Source organism: Python bivittatus, unplaced genomic scaffold (assembly GCF_059951505.1).
Source record: "Python bivittatus isolate LINGU-HERP-01145 unplaced genomic scaffold, Pbiv_v1 ctg000810_np1212, whole genome shotgun sequence".
NCBI classification, from domain to species: domain Eukaryota; kingdom Metazoa; phylum Chordata; class Lepidosauria; order Squamata; family Pythonidae; genus Python; species Python bivittatus.
The window spans coordinates 3,725,644-3,744,781 of NW_028277111.1; the positions used below are offsets into that span (position 1 = coordinate 3,725,644).

General features: G+C 46.0%; 1 protein-coding gene across 2 annotated transcripts; it reads left to right on the top strand.

The window, feature by feature from the left end:
* The first annotated feature begins 72 nt into the window (after nucleotides 1–72).
* LOC148213945 (major histocompatibility complex class I-related protein 1-like) lies at nucleotides 73–17,832 on the top strand. 2 transcript variants are annotated; one of them, XM_088129712.1, is made up of 7 exons: nucleotides 73–284; nucleotides 3,132–3,407; nucleotides 4,425–4,700; nucleotides 5,532–5,810; nucleotides 8,199–8,294; nucleotides 9,093–9,134; nucleotides 12,365–17,832. In XM_088129712.1, coding segments are annotated over exons 1-7 (1,038 nt in total). In that variant the 5' UTR covers nucleotides 73–217; the 3' UTR covers nucleotides 12,367–17,832. The 2 variants fall into 2 exon arrangements, with proteins under 2 accessions (XP_087985838.1, XP_087985837.1); XM_088129711.1 differs by lacking the exon at nucleotides 12,365–17,832 and adding an exon at nucleotides 10,624–11,008 and having other exon boundaries at nucleotides 74–284.
* The last annotated feature ends 1,306 nt before the right edge of the window (nucleotides 17,833–19,138 follow it).

The following is a 19,138-nucleotide window of genomic DNA, read 5'->3' on the forward strand; positions in this document are numbered from 1 at the left end:
CGCCGGCGCGCGCTTCCCGGGACCTCGACCCCGCGCGCAGCGTTGACCCCGCCCTCTCCAGCCCCGTCCCTCATTGGTGCGTCACTTTCGAAGGGATAGTCCGGCGCTCGAGGCGCTCGGGGAGGAATGCTCGTTTCCGTCGGGCGTATTTCCGCCCGGTCCTTCGGTGCCCGGAGGGGTCTGTTGCAGCAGCTGCGGGGGCGGGACCGCCGGGCCGATGCGGCCGCGTTGGTGGCTCCTCTGGCTCCTCGGAGCCGCCGCTGCCTTGCTGGGGGGCAGCCACGGTGAGTTCCTTCCGACGCAGCAGCCTGTTTTAGGCAGCTTGAACTCCATTTCTCGGAGGAGGGGGAGTCACGAAGTCAAGCCGGCGGGCACAGTCTGCGATCGAAACCCCGCCCTTTTTTAATGTGCGTCTTGCCTTTTTGCCCCCCCCCCCGACACTCCCGAAGACGCGATTTGCAAGGAAGGAATCATGGAATTAATGAAATAATGAATTCTACGTGTTCTGGCAATTGAAAATTCCCTGTTGATTTACCGTTATTTTACTTTCCAACCACGATGTCTTATTTTTACTTTTACGGAGTCATTTATTTTATCCTTAAAATGTTTTAAAATAATAATAATTTTTTAAAAAAGGCAGGACAGGAAGGGAGTTTACTATGATGGGAAGTGTCTCCAGGCCGAGTCCGTTGGCTGCTTTCCCTAAATAGAGGGCATTGCTGAGTTTCACTTGAAAGGAAGTTGTGCAAGTTCTTCAAAAGGCCACCCATCTTCCAGGTCTGCCTCCAGAAGTCACAATCAAACTCTTCTGGGATTTGAACACACTTTGTCATTTTTTAAAAAAAATCAGCTTTGGGGCTGGCTTGCTGTGGCTTGTTTGCAAAACCACGGGCGCCCGAGCAGGTCAGGTCTCAAGCTGCCCACAGTTTGTTTTGTGTCATTTCTGATATGGCATCTGTCTGCAGATGCTGGCCTTGGTGCTGGCCAATCTTGCTGCCCCATGCAACTGTTTGCATTTAAAAAAAAAGCAACACTGTAATTAAAAAGACAGGGAAAATGGGAATACTGCAAAGTACAGCCCATGTCTGCCGCAGCATCTCAACTTCCAAGATTTCCTTCCTTTCTCGTCCTTTCCAAGGAGAAGTGACAATGAGCATCTGCAAATCAGGGCTTAGTTTGGAAAGTTAGTTTAGTTTCCCTGCTCACCTACCCAAGGAAAGGATACTGGCAAGCAGGATTGTAAGGAACGCTGTGCTGGGTGTGGGGCTTGGGACATTTTAGTCAATGCGTGCTTGGAAACTGAGTTTCTTCCCTGTGGCGTCTGCCTTTCAAATGTACCTTCCAAGCTAAGCTGGTGGAGGGCCCCCGTGTGCCCTCACTCAGTCTCAGTAGGGCTGATTATTTGGAAAGAAAGTCAGAGGACCTTTTGCAATCTGTGTATTTCAAAATGTGTACGCCCGTGCCCAAAAGTTTTGAGAATGACACAAAGATTAATTCTCACAAAGTCTGCTGCTCCAGTGTGGAAGATGGCAATGTGCATATACTCCAGGATGTTATGAAGAGTGGTCAGATCAATTCCAATTAATTGCAAAGTCCCTCTTTGCCATGAAAATGAACTTAATCCCCCAAAACCATTTCCACTACATTTCAGCCCTGCCACAACAGGAGCAGCTGACATCATGTCAGTGATTCCCTTGTTAACACAAGTGTCAGTGTTGACCAGGACAAGGCTGGAGACCACTCTGTCATGCTGATTGAGTTAGAATAACAGACTGGAAGCTTTAAAAGGAGGGTGGTGCTTGAAATCATTGTTCTTCCTCTGTTCAGCATGGTTACCTGCAAGGAAACACGTGCAGCCATCGTTGCTTTGCACAAAAAGGGATTCACAGGCAAGGATATTGCTGCTACTAAGATTGCACCTACATCAGCCATTGATCGGATCATCAAGAACATCAAGGAGAGGTTCAATTGTTGTGAAGAAGGCTTCAGGGCGCCCAAGAAAGTCCAGTAAGCGCCAGGACCATCTCCTAAAGGTGATTCAGCTGCGGGATTGGGGCACCACCAGTGCAGAGCTTGCTCAGGAACGGCAGCAGGCAGGTGTGAGTGCATCTGCATGCACAGTGAGGCGAAGACTTTTGGAGGATGGCCTGTTGTCAAGAAGGGCAGCAAAGAAGCCACTTCTCTCCAGGAAAAACATCAGGGACAGACTGACATTCTGCAAAAGGTATAGGGATTGGACTGCTGAGGACTGGGGTAAAGTCATTTTCTCTGATGAACCCCCTTTCTGATTGTTTGGGGCACCTGGAACAAGCTTTGTCCATAGAAGAAAAGGTGAGCACTACCATCGGTCCTGTGTCACGCCAACAGTAAAGCATCCTGAAACCTTTCATGTGTGGGGTTGCTTCTCAGCCAAGGGAGTGGGCTCAGTCACAATTTTGCCTAGGAACACAGCCATGAATAAAGAATGGTACGAAAACATCCTCCAAGAGCACCTTGTCCCAACCATCCAAGAACAGTCTGGTGACGAACAATGCCTTTTCCAGCACGATGGAACACCTTGCCATAAGGCAAAAGTGATAACTAAGTGGCTTGGGGATCACAACATCGAGATTTTGGGTCCATGGCCAGGAAATTCCCCAGGCCTTAATCCCATTGAGAACTTGTGGTCAATCCTCAAGAGGCGGGTGAACAAACAAAAGCCCATGAATTCTGACAAACTCCAAGCATTGATTATGCAAGAATGGGCTGCCATCAGTCAGGTTGTGGCCAAGAAGTTGACTGACAGCATGCCAGGGCGAATTGCAGAGGTCTTGAAAAAGAAGGGTCAACACTGCAAATATTGACTCTTTGCATAAACTTAATGTAACTCTCAATAAAAGCCTTTGACACTTATGCAAATGCTTGTACTTATACTTCAGTATACCATCATAACATCTGCACAGAGATCTTCCAACACTGGAGCAGCAGACCTTGTGAGAATTAATCTTTGTGTCATTCTCAAAACTTTTGGCCACTGGTGTAGTTTGGACGGAATGGAGATCCCTCCCTGCTCCCACTCTCTCTCGCGTCGATCTTGGTCTGCAACCTGTTTCCAAGCTCCCTAATTCCGCCCTGCTCTCTGTCCTTCCTAGACTCCTCCCCCCACTTAATCCGTGTTTGCTACAGTTCTGTGTCCGAGGCCGGTCCGGGGCTGCCGCACTTCTCAGCCATGGGATATGTGGACGACCAGCTCATCGCTCGCTATGAAAGCCAGACCAAGAAGTTGCATCCTCGAGTTTCCTGGATGAATACACTGGAGAAGGAAGATCCCGAATTCTGCGAAAGGTACACCCGGATTTTGAAGAAAGATGAGAAGGACTTCCAGGAGAATGTATGGATGCTCCAGAGAAACTATAACCAAAGTGGAGGTGAGTGAGGACTGGGCGGGACACGGATGCCATCCTGAAGGGCATGAAGACCGAGGGGAGACCTCCATTGAACTCCTCAGTGTCTCTGCACCTGGCCCTACCCCCGCGTGCATTCCCAGGTACAGTCTGTGCCGTACTGTGCATCTTACTGTTTCGTATACTAAAAGTTCATGCACTGGCATTAGCTTGGTTCAATGTATACAAGTGAGTAGCACACGCATCTTCTAAATAAACAAATAAAAACTCGGAAATTGGCCTGTGTGTTGTGAGCACACTCACAAAATGGCTGCCAGGGTAACTTCTTCACAGATGGTTGGCATGAGGGAGGTGCTGCCTTCTTGAAGCCAAGAAAGTGCTTTGGAACAGGTGGTGTGTCTGTGTGAGAGCACCTGTTGGGGTTCCTTAAACAAGCTGCATTTTTTCAGGGCTCACTTGCTAACCGCCTAGTCTTGGGAAAATATGTAGCACCAATAGTGTGCCCACACTGGCTCTGAAGCCAGCCTGCCTCCCTCCCTCCTGTTTCCCCCCCAAATTGTTGTCTTCCACCTGCCCCCCCCCCAAGCAAAGAGAGGAAAGCCAGTTTGCTCCAGCTGATTCTTTGCCTGTCTTCTCTTCTGTTGCATTATAAGAAATAACACCGTTTTCACCCGTCGACTTGTGTGGCTCTAAGAGACTATGGGAAAATTGCGAGTGACTCATCTGAAAGTGATCTCAGTAAAGGCAACTTCGCCCCAGTGCTGGGAGATGTGGGAAAAGCACCTCCAAGAGACCCTGTCTTAATTAAGGAATCTTGGACTCTGTACGAGGAATTTCCCAGCCTCATTTTGGGTTAGAGGCTGCAGATTGATCTTACAGGGTCCAAGATTCTGTCTTGACCCCGGCTGGCCTCCAAGATCCCTTCCTGTAATCTGTAATCCATGTCTTCCTTGCTTTCTTGGCCTGGAGCCCCAGCAGAGAGCGGCGTTCCCTGATTTCTTAGAGAACGTTTCCCCCTAAACTTGGGGGTGCTTCTTTCAGGGTTTCACATCGTACAGATGATGATACTCTGCGAAGTGTGGGAAGACAGGAGCAGAAGTGGGCACTGGCAATACGGTTACGACGGGCGGGATTTCCTCAGCTTCAACATGGAGACCCTCGCCTGGACAGCAGCCGATAAAGAAGCCCAGGTAACCAAGCGGAGCTGGGAGACGGAAACCGCCATCCTTCAGCGCTTCAAGGGTTACCTGGAGAGCACCTGCACAGAGCTGCTGCAGAAGGACAACCGCTATGGATTGGGGCAATTCTCGAGGAAAGGTACGGAGAAATGGCCAAGGAGAGAGCTGTGGGTGCTGCATCTGCTAATCCACGCACGGCTTAAATGCTGCGAGTGTTCTCTGGGTAGGGTCAGGCTCCGCAAAAACATCTCCTGTTCCTTGCTTGCGGGCAAAAAATGGGCTGGACAACCCAGCTGGCTTGTTTTCGGCTGGTCATTGTCAGTCAAGAGCAGATTGGTTGCAGCCTGTTGCTGCCGCCTGCTTTTTGCTGTCTCTGATATTTTAAAAAAATCAGTCCCTAGAAGTGGAAGGGTAGTGACAACCTTGCAAGGTAGTCCAGATAGGAAGCATGGCCAGAAGAGCTCGTTCTAGTTTATGGTGAGGTTACATTAACAGAATCTTGCAAGTCTGAAAGTACATTTCTCCCCCGTTCCCTTTACACCCCCAGAAACTAGGGAGGTTCCCCTCTTAGATGCTTGCTCTGCCCATGTTCCTGTTGCGGACTGAGTTGCCATGTTTCTGAACATTCCCTTGGCTGTGGCTCTTCTTCCTATCTCCTAAGGCCATTCCCACATGCCAGAACAGAGAGTATCAAATCATCAGGGCTTTCCAGCTTGGCTTCTCTTTGCATGGAATTTTCTCTTGGAGTGGGGGAGTATTCAGTAATACACAAAGCTCTTGGAAAACTTCTGTGAGTTCTCTTGTTTGCTTGTATTGCACTTAGAATACCTGCATGTTAAATAAAAATGCTTTTACGGCTGTTTGTCTGGCTGAAAGAAGCTGTTCAAAGCAGCTCGGAGTTGTTGACAGACTCCCACACTGATCTCTGGGGAGGCACTGCTTTGACCCCAGCGTCCCCCTTTTTTTGCAGTGCCCCCCGTGGTGACAGTGAGCAGCAAGAGAAAGACCGAGGACACGGAAATCCTCGTCTGCCAAGCATATGGCTTCTACCCCAAGGAGCTCGACGCCACCTGGTGGAGGGACGGGGAGACTTTGGAACATGAGACCCTGCGGGGATTTCTTGCCCCCAACTCAGATGAGACGTTTTATATCTGGCTCAGCATCCAGGTTGATCCCAAGGAGAAGTACCAGTACCGATGTCACGTGGAACACGATGCCCTGCCGGAGGCCCTGTCAGTGGGCCTGAAAGGTGAGAAATTGCAGGGAGGGAAAAGTTTTGGCTTCTTTCTCTTTGGAGAATTGGGGGAGATAAATGATGCCCAGATATTAACTTATTTTGGCATTATACCCTTTTACAGTTTGTGGGTTAAAAGTCCAGACAACCTGCTTGGAGTTCCTGTATATACCCTCTGCGGATAAGCCGACCCTCGAATTTTTAATCAAAATACCGTGAAAAATGTGCCACCTGGGGATAAGCTGACCTGCATTTTTCGTGGTATTTTGGTTAAAGATTTGAGGGTTGGCTTATCCACGGATGGGCTTATCTGCGAGTATATATGGGAGATACAGGTGTTTTAAAAAAGTACTACCTATAGACTCGCAGATAAGCCCATCCGCGGATAAGCTGAACCTAATTTTTTGGGGTGCATTTTGGAACCTAAAATTCCCAGTTAATCTAAAAGTCTATATGGTATTTAAAGAAAGCTCCAGTATTGCATCACCCCAACAGGCCAATTACATTAGGAAACGCTTAGATTCTCTTAGGCTCTCTTAGTTCTGTTGCACCCCAGTTCACTGTCCCCAACACAGCAGTAGTCATAATGAACACATGTTTCTTTGTTTTCTTTTTACATGTAGAGTTCCTGAAATTCAAAATACAGTACGGTCCTTTGTTGATCTAAAAAAGTCTGTACAGGTTATTATGTAGTCAGTAATTTGCTCATAACTTCCACTGACTTTTTTTACTGGACTTGCGTAACTACAGAGTATGACTCTGGAAATAACATCACTGGATCCATACTTATCCGGTATTTAGATGACGCCTTTGTTATAATAAAAAAGGAGCAACTAGAGAAGACACATGAAACCGTCAACATCTTCAAAGGAATAATATTCACCAGAGAGGAAGAGAACAACAACACGCTACCCTTCCTGGATATCCTCATCAGCAGAGGAAACAACAGCAAACTAGAAACCCAAGCCTATTGGAAGACAAGCCACACTAATCAAGTACTCCATTACCAAAGGAACAACCCAACCTCCTACAAGAGGAGCTGTGTAAGAACATTATTCAAGTGAGCACAAACGCATTGCAGCAACTCAGAACAGCAGAAAAGGAAACACCACCTATACAACATCTTCCAACAAACTGGATATCCATGCAACTTTATCCAAAAGTGCCTGACCACTCAACCTACTACAGCACAACCAACATAAGCTATGAAAAGGATCACACTGACATACATCAGAAATGTCTCAGAAACCACCCACAGACTATTACAACCACATGGCATCTCTGTAGCACACAAACCAACTAAAGCCCTCCAAAACATCTTAAGCAAACCAAAAGACCCAGTAGCCCAAGAAGAGAAAACAGGAGTCATCTATAACATACAGTGTAAGGACTGTAACAACCACTATGTAGGACAGACAGGCAGAAGGCTGGCAGAGCGCATCCATGAACACCAACTAGCAGTCAGAAGACACGATGAAATCTCACAACATATGGACAGACTTAACCATAATTTCAACTGGGAAGCTGTCAGCATCTTAGACCAAACTAAATCCAAAAATGTGAGAGAATTCCTGGAAGCTTGGTATTCAGACAAGGCAGCCATCAACAGGCACATAGAGATAAACAACATCTACACATTATTCAAAAGAGACAATAAAAAGGAGACAAAAGAGCAGAACATCTCCTTGCCAGCAGTCATCACTCAGATAAGCAGAGATTAACACCAAGATTACCACCAGGCACACAATCAAGCAGTAAACAATACCCTAATCAAGGAACTGCCAGAGGAACAAAACCAAACCCCCACCCCCACCAACACTGGCAGGGCATGCAAGAGTATCTAAACAGAGAGCAAACCCCATTCCATTCTAGCACTGAAGATGTTACATAGCTGGGTAACGAACTGTCTGCAAGTAAACAACCAAACTCAGAGCACCCCAAGGACTCCACAGTTCAACCCTGAGTTACACATATTCGCTTCTATTGGTATCTGCATAGCTTCTCTAAGGTCATTTCTGAGGCTCCCTATGCACATTGAGCAGGGGGTTGGATTTAGTGGCCTGAATTGCCATTCCATCTGCAGCCTGGGTGTGCATCTGAGGGCATACAATTTGTGGCAAATGTCTCTTGTCCTGCGGAGCAGAGATAGGGTTGTTAGGAAAAGACGGGCATTTTTTGTCTGTAAACTCTGGGTAGCTGTGCACGTTCATAAATCAATTATTCAGAGTGAATAGATCCACAGAATGTGTGGAGTAAAATTTTTGACATCTCCTATGACGTAAAAACACCTGACATTTTTTAACTTGGGAGAGTCCTTATTTTTCTGGCTATTTGAGGTCTTTCCTTCAATAAGTAGAGATTTTGTGATTTCTGTTGCATGATTTGCTCTTTCTCCCAATTTAGCTCCAGAATCCAACTTGAGGCTGATCATCATTGGCTGCATTGTGGCTGCTGTTGTCCTGGTGATTGCTGGGATTGCTGGGATCTTGGTGTATTGCAGTAAGTGTCCTGTAACTACCTTTGCTGGGTGGTTGTGAAGGAAGGTGGAAAGATTCCTCCCAAGTCTCTCCCTTTGGGAGCTCCTTCTGGGCTTGCTTCTTCCCAGTTTTCCCAGCCCTCTTTGGGAGCATCTGAAATGTCGGCCTCTTGCTGGGACTCCAGCCTTGGCTCAGCGGAGTCTGAGGTCTGGACAGTCCCGTCTTCTTCTTGGCTGGGAGGAGGCATCGCGGTTCGGTCCCTTTCAAAGGCTTTGGTCAAAGACCAGCAGAGGAGGATTTCAGTGAAAATCTTCCTGCTCTCGCAGCTGCTGCTGCTTCCTCCAATTCCCCTCCACCCAGGTTGTATCAAAGCGAGTACCCTGGGATTCCTCCTCCTATACAGGGAGAGATTGGATGGTCTTTGGTAGGTCTGTTTCCATGTGCTGAGTGAGGTTGGCATGCTTTGGGTCCTGGGACAGCAGCAATGTCATTTGGTCAGACCCAGGAAGCACGCTGTCTTTGTTGGTGCTCTCCCTTTGGAACAGCACACACACACACACACACACACACACACACAGATTCAGTTAGTCCCAATCCTGCCTGCCTTTCGGAGGGCATTAAAGTCCTGGAGTTTTCCCCAGGCACTGGGAGCACCTTTTCAGATTAACACGTTTTATTAAAAGGCACCAGCTTTCATGATGTGCATCTGGCAAAGTGAGTTAATTAAAGCTTATGGCTTCCTGTCATTGGTTGGGTTCCCCTGTGGTTCTCTTCTAACAAGGTTTTCTTCTTCTTCTTTTCTCTCTTTATACAACCTAAGAATCAAATAAAGGAGTTGCTGTTCCCAGAAGTGGCCTTTCTTGTGAGTTGAATGTTTGATGTTTATATTTTGCACATGAGAATCAAGCCAGGCTGTGAAATGTATCTGAGAGCAGCACTAGCAAGGATGTCAATGGGAATGGGGGGCAGGTAGGGGTGGGGGGCAGTCCAGGCTGAAAACCTTTCTGAGAGGACCATGAAAGTATTATGGGCTGCCTGTAGCCCCTCAGGTTGGAGCCCTCCGATCAGCTGCTCTGCGGTGAAGATTTATGTCAGGTTCAGCCCAAAGAACTCCAAGAGACAATGCAAACACAGTTCTGTTACGTTTATTAGCTACAACCTCCAGACAGGAATCTCCCCAGACTGAACTCTAGTTCCCAAGCCAGCCAGCCACAACACCGTGAATTCCTTAGGGAGGTGCCAGCCTTATCCTCTTGAACTTCCCACACTCCTGCTGTGGACCAAGAACACGCTTATCTCCCTGAGCCTGGCCTTCATAAGTCCATTCCATCGCATTTGGCTCCAACTCTGCCTTCCTGGCCCATCAGCTCCGAAGTAGGAGAGGCGAGGGAAGGAGCAGGCTCTGGCCCCAGCAAAGGAGGATCTTCTCCCAGAAGGACTGGGTGGGGGAGAAAGAGATCTGGAAGGAGAGGGGAGGAGATGGCTGGGCTGGAGGCCACCCAGGAAAAGCCCTCTGTGGTGGTGGTGCTGTATTTGGGGCTGGAGGGGAAGGGAAGAAGCAAAGTCCAGCACAGACGTGAAGAACTTACCCAGGAATTCATCTCCTTGGGGAGGTGGCCCTTTGGAAGGGAGCAGAAGATCTCCTGTTGTACAACTGGGGTGGGAATGTCTCTTTGTTCTCCCTTTTGCTGCAAAACACCGCTACAGAGGGAGGGGAGAGTTCCTCTCTCACAACCAAGGATTCCTGCAGCATATTCTGTGATGGGGGGACGTGCCCAGATTTTGAAGGGTTTCTTTTTTGCAGGCTTAAGAAATAACAGGTGAGTGTGATGTTTGCCACTGTTCAGCCCTTCCTTTTCTGGTCTCATGTGAATTGCAGTTAAATAAGTTTGGGGGCACAGAATCAAGTTCAGCTCTCGTAACCATAGAGACAAAGAAGGCTCCTTGACCTCCTTAGTATGATGTTATAGCTCCCCAAGAAAAAGAAACATTTCCGTCACCTCTGCCTTCTCCCCATCTTCCTCTTTTTCTACCTCCCTCCACCTTGCCAAGCCAAAGCATTTTTTTTATTCCACCACCTAAATAAAACCCATGTTAGTTTTGAGTTTGCGTTTTTGGAACAACTGATCCAGAGAAGAGAGTCAAGGTCCATCCTGGTTGGTCAGAGTCACACTCCAGGTTGGAGGCACAGCAGCGTGGCTGACCAACCAGGATGGACCTTGACTTCCTGGGTTGTCTTGGGAACAAAATAGATGGCTTTTGTTCCTCCAGCTCTGTCACTTCAACGTGCCTCAGCTGACCCTCCTGCAGTGTTGAATTCATCTTTGCCCTGTCCTGTGTTTTCTCTGCAGTGTGAAGCAATGCTGTGATGTGAGATGGGAACAGAGGAAACACTCCTACATGGAGCTTTGGTCATGTGAAGATGGTGACTGTACCTCTTCCTGGCTCTGGCTATTCGGACTCCAACTAAACTGATGGAGTGTGTGCAATGTGTGTTGAAATGTTTGCAATCTTTGTTAACTGCTCAGGGTGTTTAGCTAAGACAAACGGCTAATGCACCTGCCCAATTTAATGGAGCTGCCCAATTCCATTTAGCTTTAGCTGAGCATGTTGTGTGAAACGAGTCTTAAGGTTTGAAACAAGACAAAGAGGTGGTGTCTGGAGAAAACCTAGAAGAAGCTCTCAGGCTGGGATATAAATCCAGTCTGGCTGCCTACAAGCCTTGTCTTTAAAGCAGGGTTTCTCCTGAAGTCCACATATCTTAAAGTTGCCAAGTTTGAGAAACACTGAAAGGGCAATATTGGCCATTGACTGCAGGGGCAGCCACAAGTGCCTTGGGGGCCCCATTCTTATTACTTCTCCATTATCCATCCTCTGGGGTTTCTGATTGCTGTGGGCCAGGAGGGGGACATCTGAAATGTTGGGACAACATTTACGGACAGGGTTACGGACATGTTACGGACAGGGTCCCAAAAGATCAGGAACACCCTTTCAAAGAAAGGCACTGATAACAATAGAAGAAACATGCTAAGAATCCTAGTATGTAGCAAAGTCCTGGATGGAAATTCCTTCCGTTCTGTTTCACACCCCAGCGTAGCAGAGCCCAAGCTCCATTCACCTCCCTCCCATCTTTTTTCTTTAGGATCACCTGCCAGATCATTCTTATCTCCCTAAGTACTAAACCATCATTGATTCCTTCCTCATTTTTTCCCCTCTTTTGGCTTGCCTTGAAGCCCAGCTCCCAGCTCTTCCGTGATGCTCTCCAACCCTGTTTTGGTGATATTATTATTATTATTTATTAAATGTGTATATTGCCAACCTACTCTAGTATACAAGAGTCCCAAAAGTGTTAGTAAACTCAGTGTTGTCCCAGTTTTAAGCTATAGCTTAACTCACAAGTTGGCCCTTTCAGAACGTCTTTCCTGCCTGAGAAGTACTCTGCCTAACAGGGTTGTGGTAGGAAGTGAAATGAAGGAAAGTTCATTTGTGTGTGCTTGTGTGAGAAAGAGACGGCCCAGATGCAAGCTTTGGTCCATCTCAAGCCTCATCACTGTCCTGAATGATTTCTCAAAGGCCCCCGTCCTGCTCCTCTGTGAGCAGGATGGCTCCGGCAGGGGTTGGTGGAAGATCAGAGAAAAGGAGGGAAGGATGGATGAGAGACCTGGGAACAAGAATAATTTAATTGTGGGGAAAGTTTATGTGGGAGGGACTCTTTCTCCTCTTCCCTTTTTTATGTAAATGGAATTCATACTTATCGGTTGAAATAAAGATTTGCAATACAAGTAAAGGTTGGATATTTGAGTACTGTATATTTTATTTTGACTTATTGCTAAACAAAATGTCCTAGTAGCACCCTGCAGTCAAGTATCTCCCAAGAAAAAGGAGCATTTAACCCAGCTTTTTAGCATGGAAATAACTTTTCAAGGAGCAGGGGCAAGCAAGGTATTACAACGTTCCAAAATTTATCCATGGTGTGCATATTCGGAAAAAAAACAATCATTCTTGTAGCAGCCCTAGCAGGAAAAGTGTTGGGTTGTGGTCTCTTGGACCTGAGATCGCTCAACATCAGTGAAGGTTGCCTTTCTTTTGCAGAAAGCCCTGGATGAAAGGATTTGAGCAACATTCTTGAGAATAAAAATCAGGGAAGAAAAAATGTTGACTCTCAGCCTGAGTGCAGAATAACGCAGCAGCATGTGCCTGAGAGGAGAACAGAGGAGCTCCGATCCTTGTTTCATGTTGTTTCTTTTATTCCTGGTGTATGGCACCTTTTATTTCCCAAGTCTCAATAAAGCCAAATAAAAAGACTTGAGACGAGGCTTCTTTAAGATAACAGATGTATTTTGATCAAGACACAGCTGGGTGACCCCAATCAACACATTCACAAGAAATGTTGATGAAATCACACCTCACAACACAAACATCAGAGACTTTATAGACATGTAAATCTGTAATCAGATAGTACATCCCCTCACACCCATACAAGGGATTTTTGGGACGGTCTGAGCAAGTGAAAGGTGGTTCTTAGGAAGGTAAACTTAAATGTAACTTTTTCTTCTGGTTACCAAGAGAATGGCATACAAGATTTTTCTTATCTCTCTCTCTGGAATGCAGGGCCCCATGACTGTTGCAAAAGCTTGGTAAAACATACAACTTGTACTCAGCTAATTGCTTATTCGAAGACAATCGCGCATTCAGCAAAGAGATAAGGGGGGGGGGAAGAAGAAGCCAGTGCTCTTTACAAAGCAAAAGCAAGTTAACCCTTTAGAAATAAAATAGAGTGCACTGTTACAGGTATGGTTAAACATTATGTGAAGCATATATATATACTGTATATATATAAAATATAAAATTGTGTATCAAAATAATGCCCTTCACTGGGAAGAGAATCTTTTATTTCCAAAAGTGCCATCTGCCAATATCGCACTGTCAGTGGCCACCTCGAGGTTTGCCCAGTAGCGTTTGGCATAGTAGACCAGCCTTTTATTCTATTGGCTGAATAGACTTGACCTGTCAGTCCAGGTCAGTGTTTCTCAACCTTGGCAACTTTAAGATGTGTAGACTTCAACTCAATGTGTGGAGTTGAGGTCCACAGAGTTTCTGGTCCAGATTGCAGTGAGGTGGCAAAGGGGCTGGGCTGGTGGTCAGTGTGGGCTGAGGCTACAGCGAGACCCGATTGCTTGTTCCATACCCAATGCCTTGGATTATATTATTTATTTATGAACGCTGTTTTTACTGTATTTTAAATGTTTTTTTTTTAATTCTTATTGTGGTTGTAAACCGCCCAGAGTCACTCTTTGAATGAGATGGGTGGTGACTCAATTTGATAAATAAATAAATAAATAAATATTTTTTTGCAGAGTCATTCTTTGAATGAGATGGGTGGTGACTCAATTTGATAAATAAATAATTTTTTTTTGCAGAGTTCTTTGAATGAGATGGGTGGTGACTCAATTTGATAAATAAATAAATAAATGTTTTTTGCGGAGTTGCTCTTTGAATGAGATGGGTGGTGACTCAATTTGAAAAATAAATAAATAAGTATTTTTTGCTCTTTTTCCCCCCTTATCGTACCATTGTAGCTCCAGTGCTACAATAAACAAATATAGGGAGGAGGTGATTCTTTGTTCCTCCTTCTGCAGGCCCATGGCAAATGTGAGACAAGGGAGCACTGATCCTTCAGCTTCATGAAAAAGCAGCAATGTCCCTAAGTTTTAACTTAATTTTTAACTTTTGATTATTTTAATGTTTAACTTGAGGGCTGCCTGAATCAATTTATTAACAAGCTATTAGAGGCTTTTGTAAGCCATGAATTAGCTTCAGCTAGGGTTATTCCATGGTCATCCCTTTGTGTTTTTGCTTGTTCAGAATCAGCACTTCCTTAACTTGCTAGCAGGGCTAGAAACACTGACCACAAAGGCTTCCTAGGCTGACCACCAACGCTCCATGCGTGGACTAGCTGGTGGGTTCACACATGCCTGGACTGACTGGCTCTGAGCCCTTGCTAGGGAAGTTTTGTAAGGGAGCCCGGGACTGGAATAGAGAGGAGACGTGGCCGGACAAGGGTCTGGAGGTGAACCAAAGTTTGTCATTAGCACGCTAAAAAGCACACCCAGAGGTGGAAATCTCATATGCTAATATCCCCCCACTGGACTATTATGGGATAGAATGCTTTTGTGTCCATGTCTAAGGTGTGTACCAATCAGCTGATTCCTTCCTTGCCTAAACTGTATAAAAGATGGTTTGGGCTTCAAGAAGGTGCACTCGATTTGGACTTGGGTCCCGAGCGTACCTTTTGTTTCTCTGCAGAAATAAGGTGCCGGAATCCACTTTCCTCGACTCTGCGTGATTTATTGGCTCATCGTGCCAGGTGTAAACGAAGCCAGGGTTGGGCTGGGCGAGCAAACTTTAACATGTTAAAACAATAAATAAAAAGGGACGGGAAGTTTCTGGGAAAGTAAGAAACAATGCCATATTTCCATAGGAAACAGAAAGTTATGTCGAGAAATGGAAAGCAAAACTTAAGCTTTACAAGGGTGATTTCCGAGAAATCATGTGAGAAAGAAGAAATGGTATGTTTTTCTCTCTTTTCCCCCCTCTGGACACCAGAAGGCACTGCTGCACAATTGCAGGTGGACTTTTCGGTTTGAGTGCTTGTAAATGTAGGACCCCGGCTTTGCTGCAACACTGAGGGCTGAAATCCCAAAGATTTCCAGAACAAAATATCTTCCAGCTCTTACAGAATTAATTCTAACTCTGCCAAACCTTTACTCATAGAAGGAGCGCTAAGGGGCATTTCCCCCTCCAGAGCCCCAAATCCCCCAAACACTTCTAGTTATGAACAGACAATACTGTACAGGTTGTCCTCATTTAGCATCCACAATTGGACTGGCAATTGGGTTGTTAAGCAAAGCGGTTGCTAGGTGAAACTGCGACTGCGCTTGTGATCTGACTTCAGCTTTCCTTTGATTTACAGACCTACAAAGGTTGTAAATGCGAGGATTGGTCGTAAAGTTACTTTTTCATCACTGTTGTACCTGTGAACATTCACTAAATGAGGCAGTCACTAAATGAGGACTATCAGTAAACTTCTATTTTCTTGCTTTCAGCACCAAGGACAGAATAGTTCTATCTTCTGATTATACAACAGTAGCTGTTGGGAATGACTGCATTTTCCCCAGCCTGACAGCATTACTTGGAGAATGCTCTTGGGGGTGTGATGGACATAAAAAATAGGTGAGGCTCCCAACACACCATCATGGCTGCCATCTTGACTCTTTTGGCCACAACTTGCAGACATTCTGGCTTCTCTATTTCTCTCCTTCATCCAAAGCCAGGCAGGTACTTCTTCAGTGCTCCACGGCAAGTAAAGCCTCAAATATAGTCACCCAATTCTTGGTGTCTTGCACAAGTCTCAAGGTGCGCTTTCCTCTCCCCTCCGTGTGGCTCTTCTTGATTCCTCTTGTACATCCACCTCACTGGCCTTGATCCAAGTCTGGATTAATTCTTCCCATCATGATCTGCCTTCCCGGTCATCCTGTCTTACTCGCTTGGCCTCTATCCTCTCCACACTAGCTTGATTCCCTTCACAGGTAGCACTTCCCTTTCTCCCTCTCTTTCCTATAACCTTTTTATGTCCCACTGCAAATCTCCACCTCCTTTTGATTGCTTAGGTTGTTGTTGTTTTTTCTTTCTCTTTTCCTTTTTCTTTGTACAGTGGTACCTCGGGATGCGAACTTAATCTGTTCCATGACTCTTGGCGTATCCCGAGTTGGTCGTAACCCGAAGGAAATTTCCCCATAGGGTTCAATGTAAATCCAGTTAATCCATTCCACCCTCCGAATTTGGTCGCACCCCGAAGCAAATTTTCCCATAAGGTTCAATGTAATTATCGTTAATCCATTCTGGCGTCCGCGGACCACGCATCAGGGGCGGGAAAACAGCCGGGTGCGGCGCGGTGCGGTGCGAAAATGGCCGGGCGCGGCGTGGTGCGGCACGAAAACAGCTGGGCACGGCACGGCGGAAAAATGGCCGCGGACCACGTGTCAGGGGCGGAAAAATGGCCGCGGACCACATGTCAGGGTGGAAAAATGACCGTACCCCGAGGCGGAGTTCGCACATCGAGGTAAATTTTTGCGGCCGGAGCTGGTCGTAACCCGAAAAGTTCATTAGTAGAGGCGTTCATATCCCGAGGTACCACTGTACTTCTTCCTGGCCTGGAGTCCCTCTGGTTTGCATCAGAGTCTGTCTAAGTGTGTCACTTTCTGTGTTTCTAATCTGTTTTGTCTCCACCACTCAACCCCATCCCTTGTTTATCTGTTTCCCCAAACTAAGTTTTTTTTTATTTCCACTCCTTTCCCTGGGGTGACATCTCCCTATCATTGAAAGGCCCACATCTTAAGCTTGCCAGATGCTGGTGACAGACAGCCCATTTTAACCTATGTTTTATCCTTTGTATTCATGTATATTGATAAACCATTTTAATCCATGTTTTGCTTATTATTTAGCACGTAGTTATAATTATGATGCTTTGCACCCATTGGTAGTGCCTTGACCACTGGGTGACCTGCTTGTTACATGGACATGACAGCAATAGATACAACTCAGGCCATCTGCCTTTCTATCTAGGAATGCCAGTTTGTTAAGCTGATGGATGGGACCCTGGTACCAAGTTACTCAGGAATGTTTGATCAAATAAAACTTCAGTGTACCTCTTAACCCTCAGATGAACCATGTTACTTCTTCCTGATGGGTTAACTCTCAGTTGAACTAAACATATGGTTTTTGGTTGGTTTATAGTTATGTACTTTGTTCAAAATTGTATAAAAGAGGGTTCACTCCAAGCAGGGGTGTGCCCATTTGGAACTTACTACTGGGCAACTTTTTATTTGCAAATAAAAGCTTTATTCCTTTCCGCCTATCTGGTGTGAGTCATTGGGCCTGCAAGCCAGGTAAAGGACCTGGGACAATGCTGGCCTTCAGAAGAGCTGACCCTACTGTCCAGTTGTGCTCGGTGCCTCTCCAGCAGCTTAGTAAGGCCCCTGCTCTATCACCCCTCCGCCTCGATTGCACAAACCCTTTAGCCAAGAGCACAGCTTTCCCCAACAGCACACGTGGCATGCAAAGCAGGAGTCTTCCTCTGCATGATTTCCCTCTGTGATGTCTCTCCCTTGTTCTTCTGTCCAACCCAACAAAATGTGGGGTGTCCTGGGGTTCTACAGGAACTTCATGGAGTTTCCTGAGTGACTAAGGGCGAAAACAAATGTTCTGTCACATGTAGCCAATTTTCTATTAGTAGGTTTCACATTCTGGGAATGTTTTTTCTGTGTTCAGAAAAGGAACAAAACCAGGGGTTTCTGTTTCAGTCTGCTATCTGCTCCCCTCCCCCGCAATCTCACAGAGTTGCTGAACTGAATGACTGGGCTTTCTTATGTTAATTCCCTCTCTAGACACTATAATTATAAAGCCCTTTAGCCTTTTAATAATAATATTAATGCTTTTAAATTATGGAATGTTTTTAATGCTGTCATTTTACGGTTTTTTTATTGTACACCGTCCAGAGTCACGTCTTGTGAGAAGGGTGGTTTTGTAAATACGATAGATGATAGCTAGCTAGATATATAGATTATGGCATATACTATTCACCTTCCCTTACGTGAATAGTATATGCCATCTGTATTGAAGAGATACAGATGTTACATTTATGTATTGCCCCCATGTACAAGGTCGGCCATGACTGCCATTTTTCTTTCAAATAACTCCTTTTTTGGAGCACCTTGATCATGGGACTGGACACACCACCGTATAGCAAATCTGTATAAAAGCAAAATAGCATAGTGGTCAAAAGTCTATAAAATAGCATACAATCATTGAGTCTCTGTTTCACCTGTTTTTGTATCTGGTGAAATAAGCTGCTTAGCGTTTGCTAGGGGTGGGGTGGGGTGGGACAGCAAACGTTGGTGTGGCTCAGTTAGCCAGGCAGCTGAAACACCAGCCACCAGGAACTGAGCAAGCAAGCTTTAGAGGAGAAGCTCATGATTCACGAATGAATGTTCCAGACCTTTTCTGCTTCTTTCCCATTATTAATATGATCCTTGTTATTCTTATTTTATCCCACCTGTGTTTATATATTTGGTCAACTCAAGGCAGCTGACATACTTAATACTCCTGCCTGCTATTTTCTCAACAACAACCCTGTAAGGTGGGTTGGGCTGAGAGACAAGGACTGGCCCAAAGTCCCCCAGCCGGCTTTCATGCCTCAGGGAGGCCTAGAACTCAAAGACTCCTGGTTTCTAGGTCAGCACCTTAACCACTACACCAAACCCGCCCTCGATATATTATTAATATATTATATTAATATTTATTAATTTCATCTCTCGCTGTCTCAGGTTAGGAATGGGTGAGGGAGTAAATTCCCAGCAGCGTCATCCAAGGCGTGACAGTCCTCCCAGCTGCCTGGCTAAAGAAAGCAGGTAATTATGTTGGGCAGCAGAGATATGGGAAGATGCTGGATGATCACTGTAACGACAATGGCAAAGGCATCAATTCATACTGTGTGGGAGAAGGCCACAGTAAACCAGTCCTGTATTTTGCCCAAACTGGACTATGCAGCCTAGGAAACAGACATGAAGTAGAAGAAAGACTTATAATCTTCTGCCAATCCATGGTTTCTTCACTGCTGACAGAGTCTTCCAAGAACCAAAATGATGCTTCTATACATGGACATCACCAGATGCAGTACACAGAAATCAAACTGACTACATTATTGGTACAAGGGGGTGGAAGGGCTCAATTACAACAGCAAAGACACGGCTAGGGGCTGATGGTGGAGCAGATCCATGAACTGCTCATGTGCAAGTTCCACGCCAA

Bases quoted from the DNA above. Each gene is read 5' to 3' on its own strand.
- LOC148213945 (XM_088129711.1), top strand. From the start codon at position 218: ATGCGGCCGCGTTGGTGGCTCCTCTGGCTCCTCGGAGCCGCCGCTGCC. The intron at 285-3,131 runs GTGAGTTCCTTC...TGTCCTTCCTAG, and splicing joins CTTGCTGGGGGGCAGCCACG to ACTCCTCCCCCCACTTAATC. The intron at 4,701-5,531 runs GTACGGAGAAAT...CTTTTTTTGCAG, and splicing joins GGGGCAATTCTCGAGGAAAG to TGCCCCCCGTGGTGACAGTG.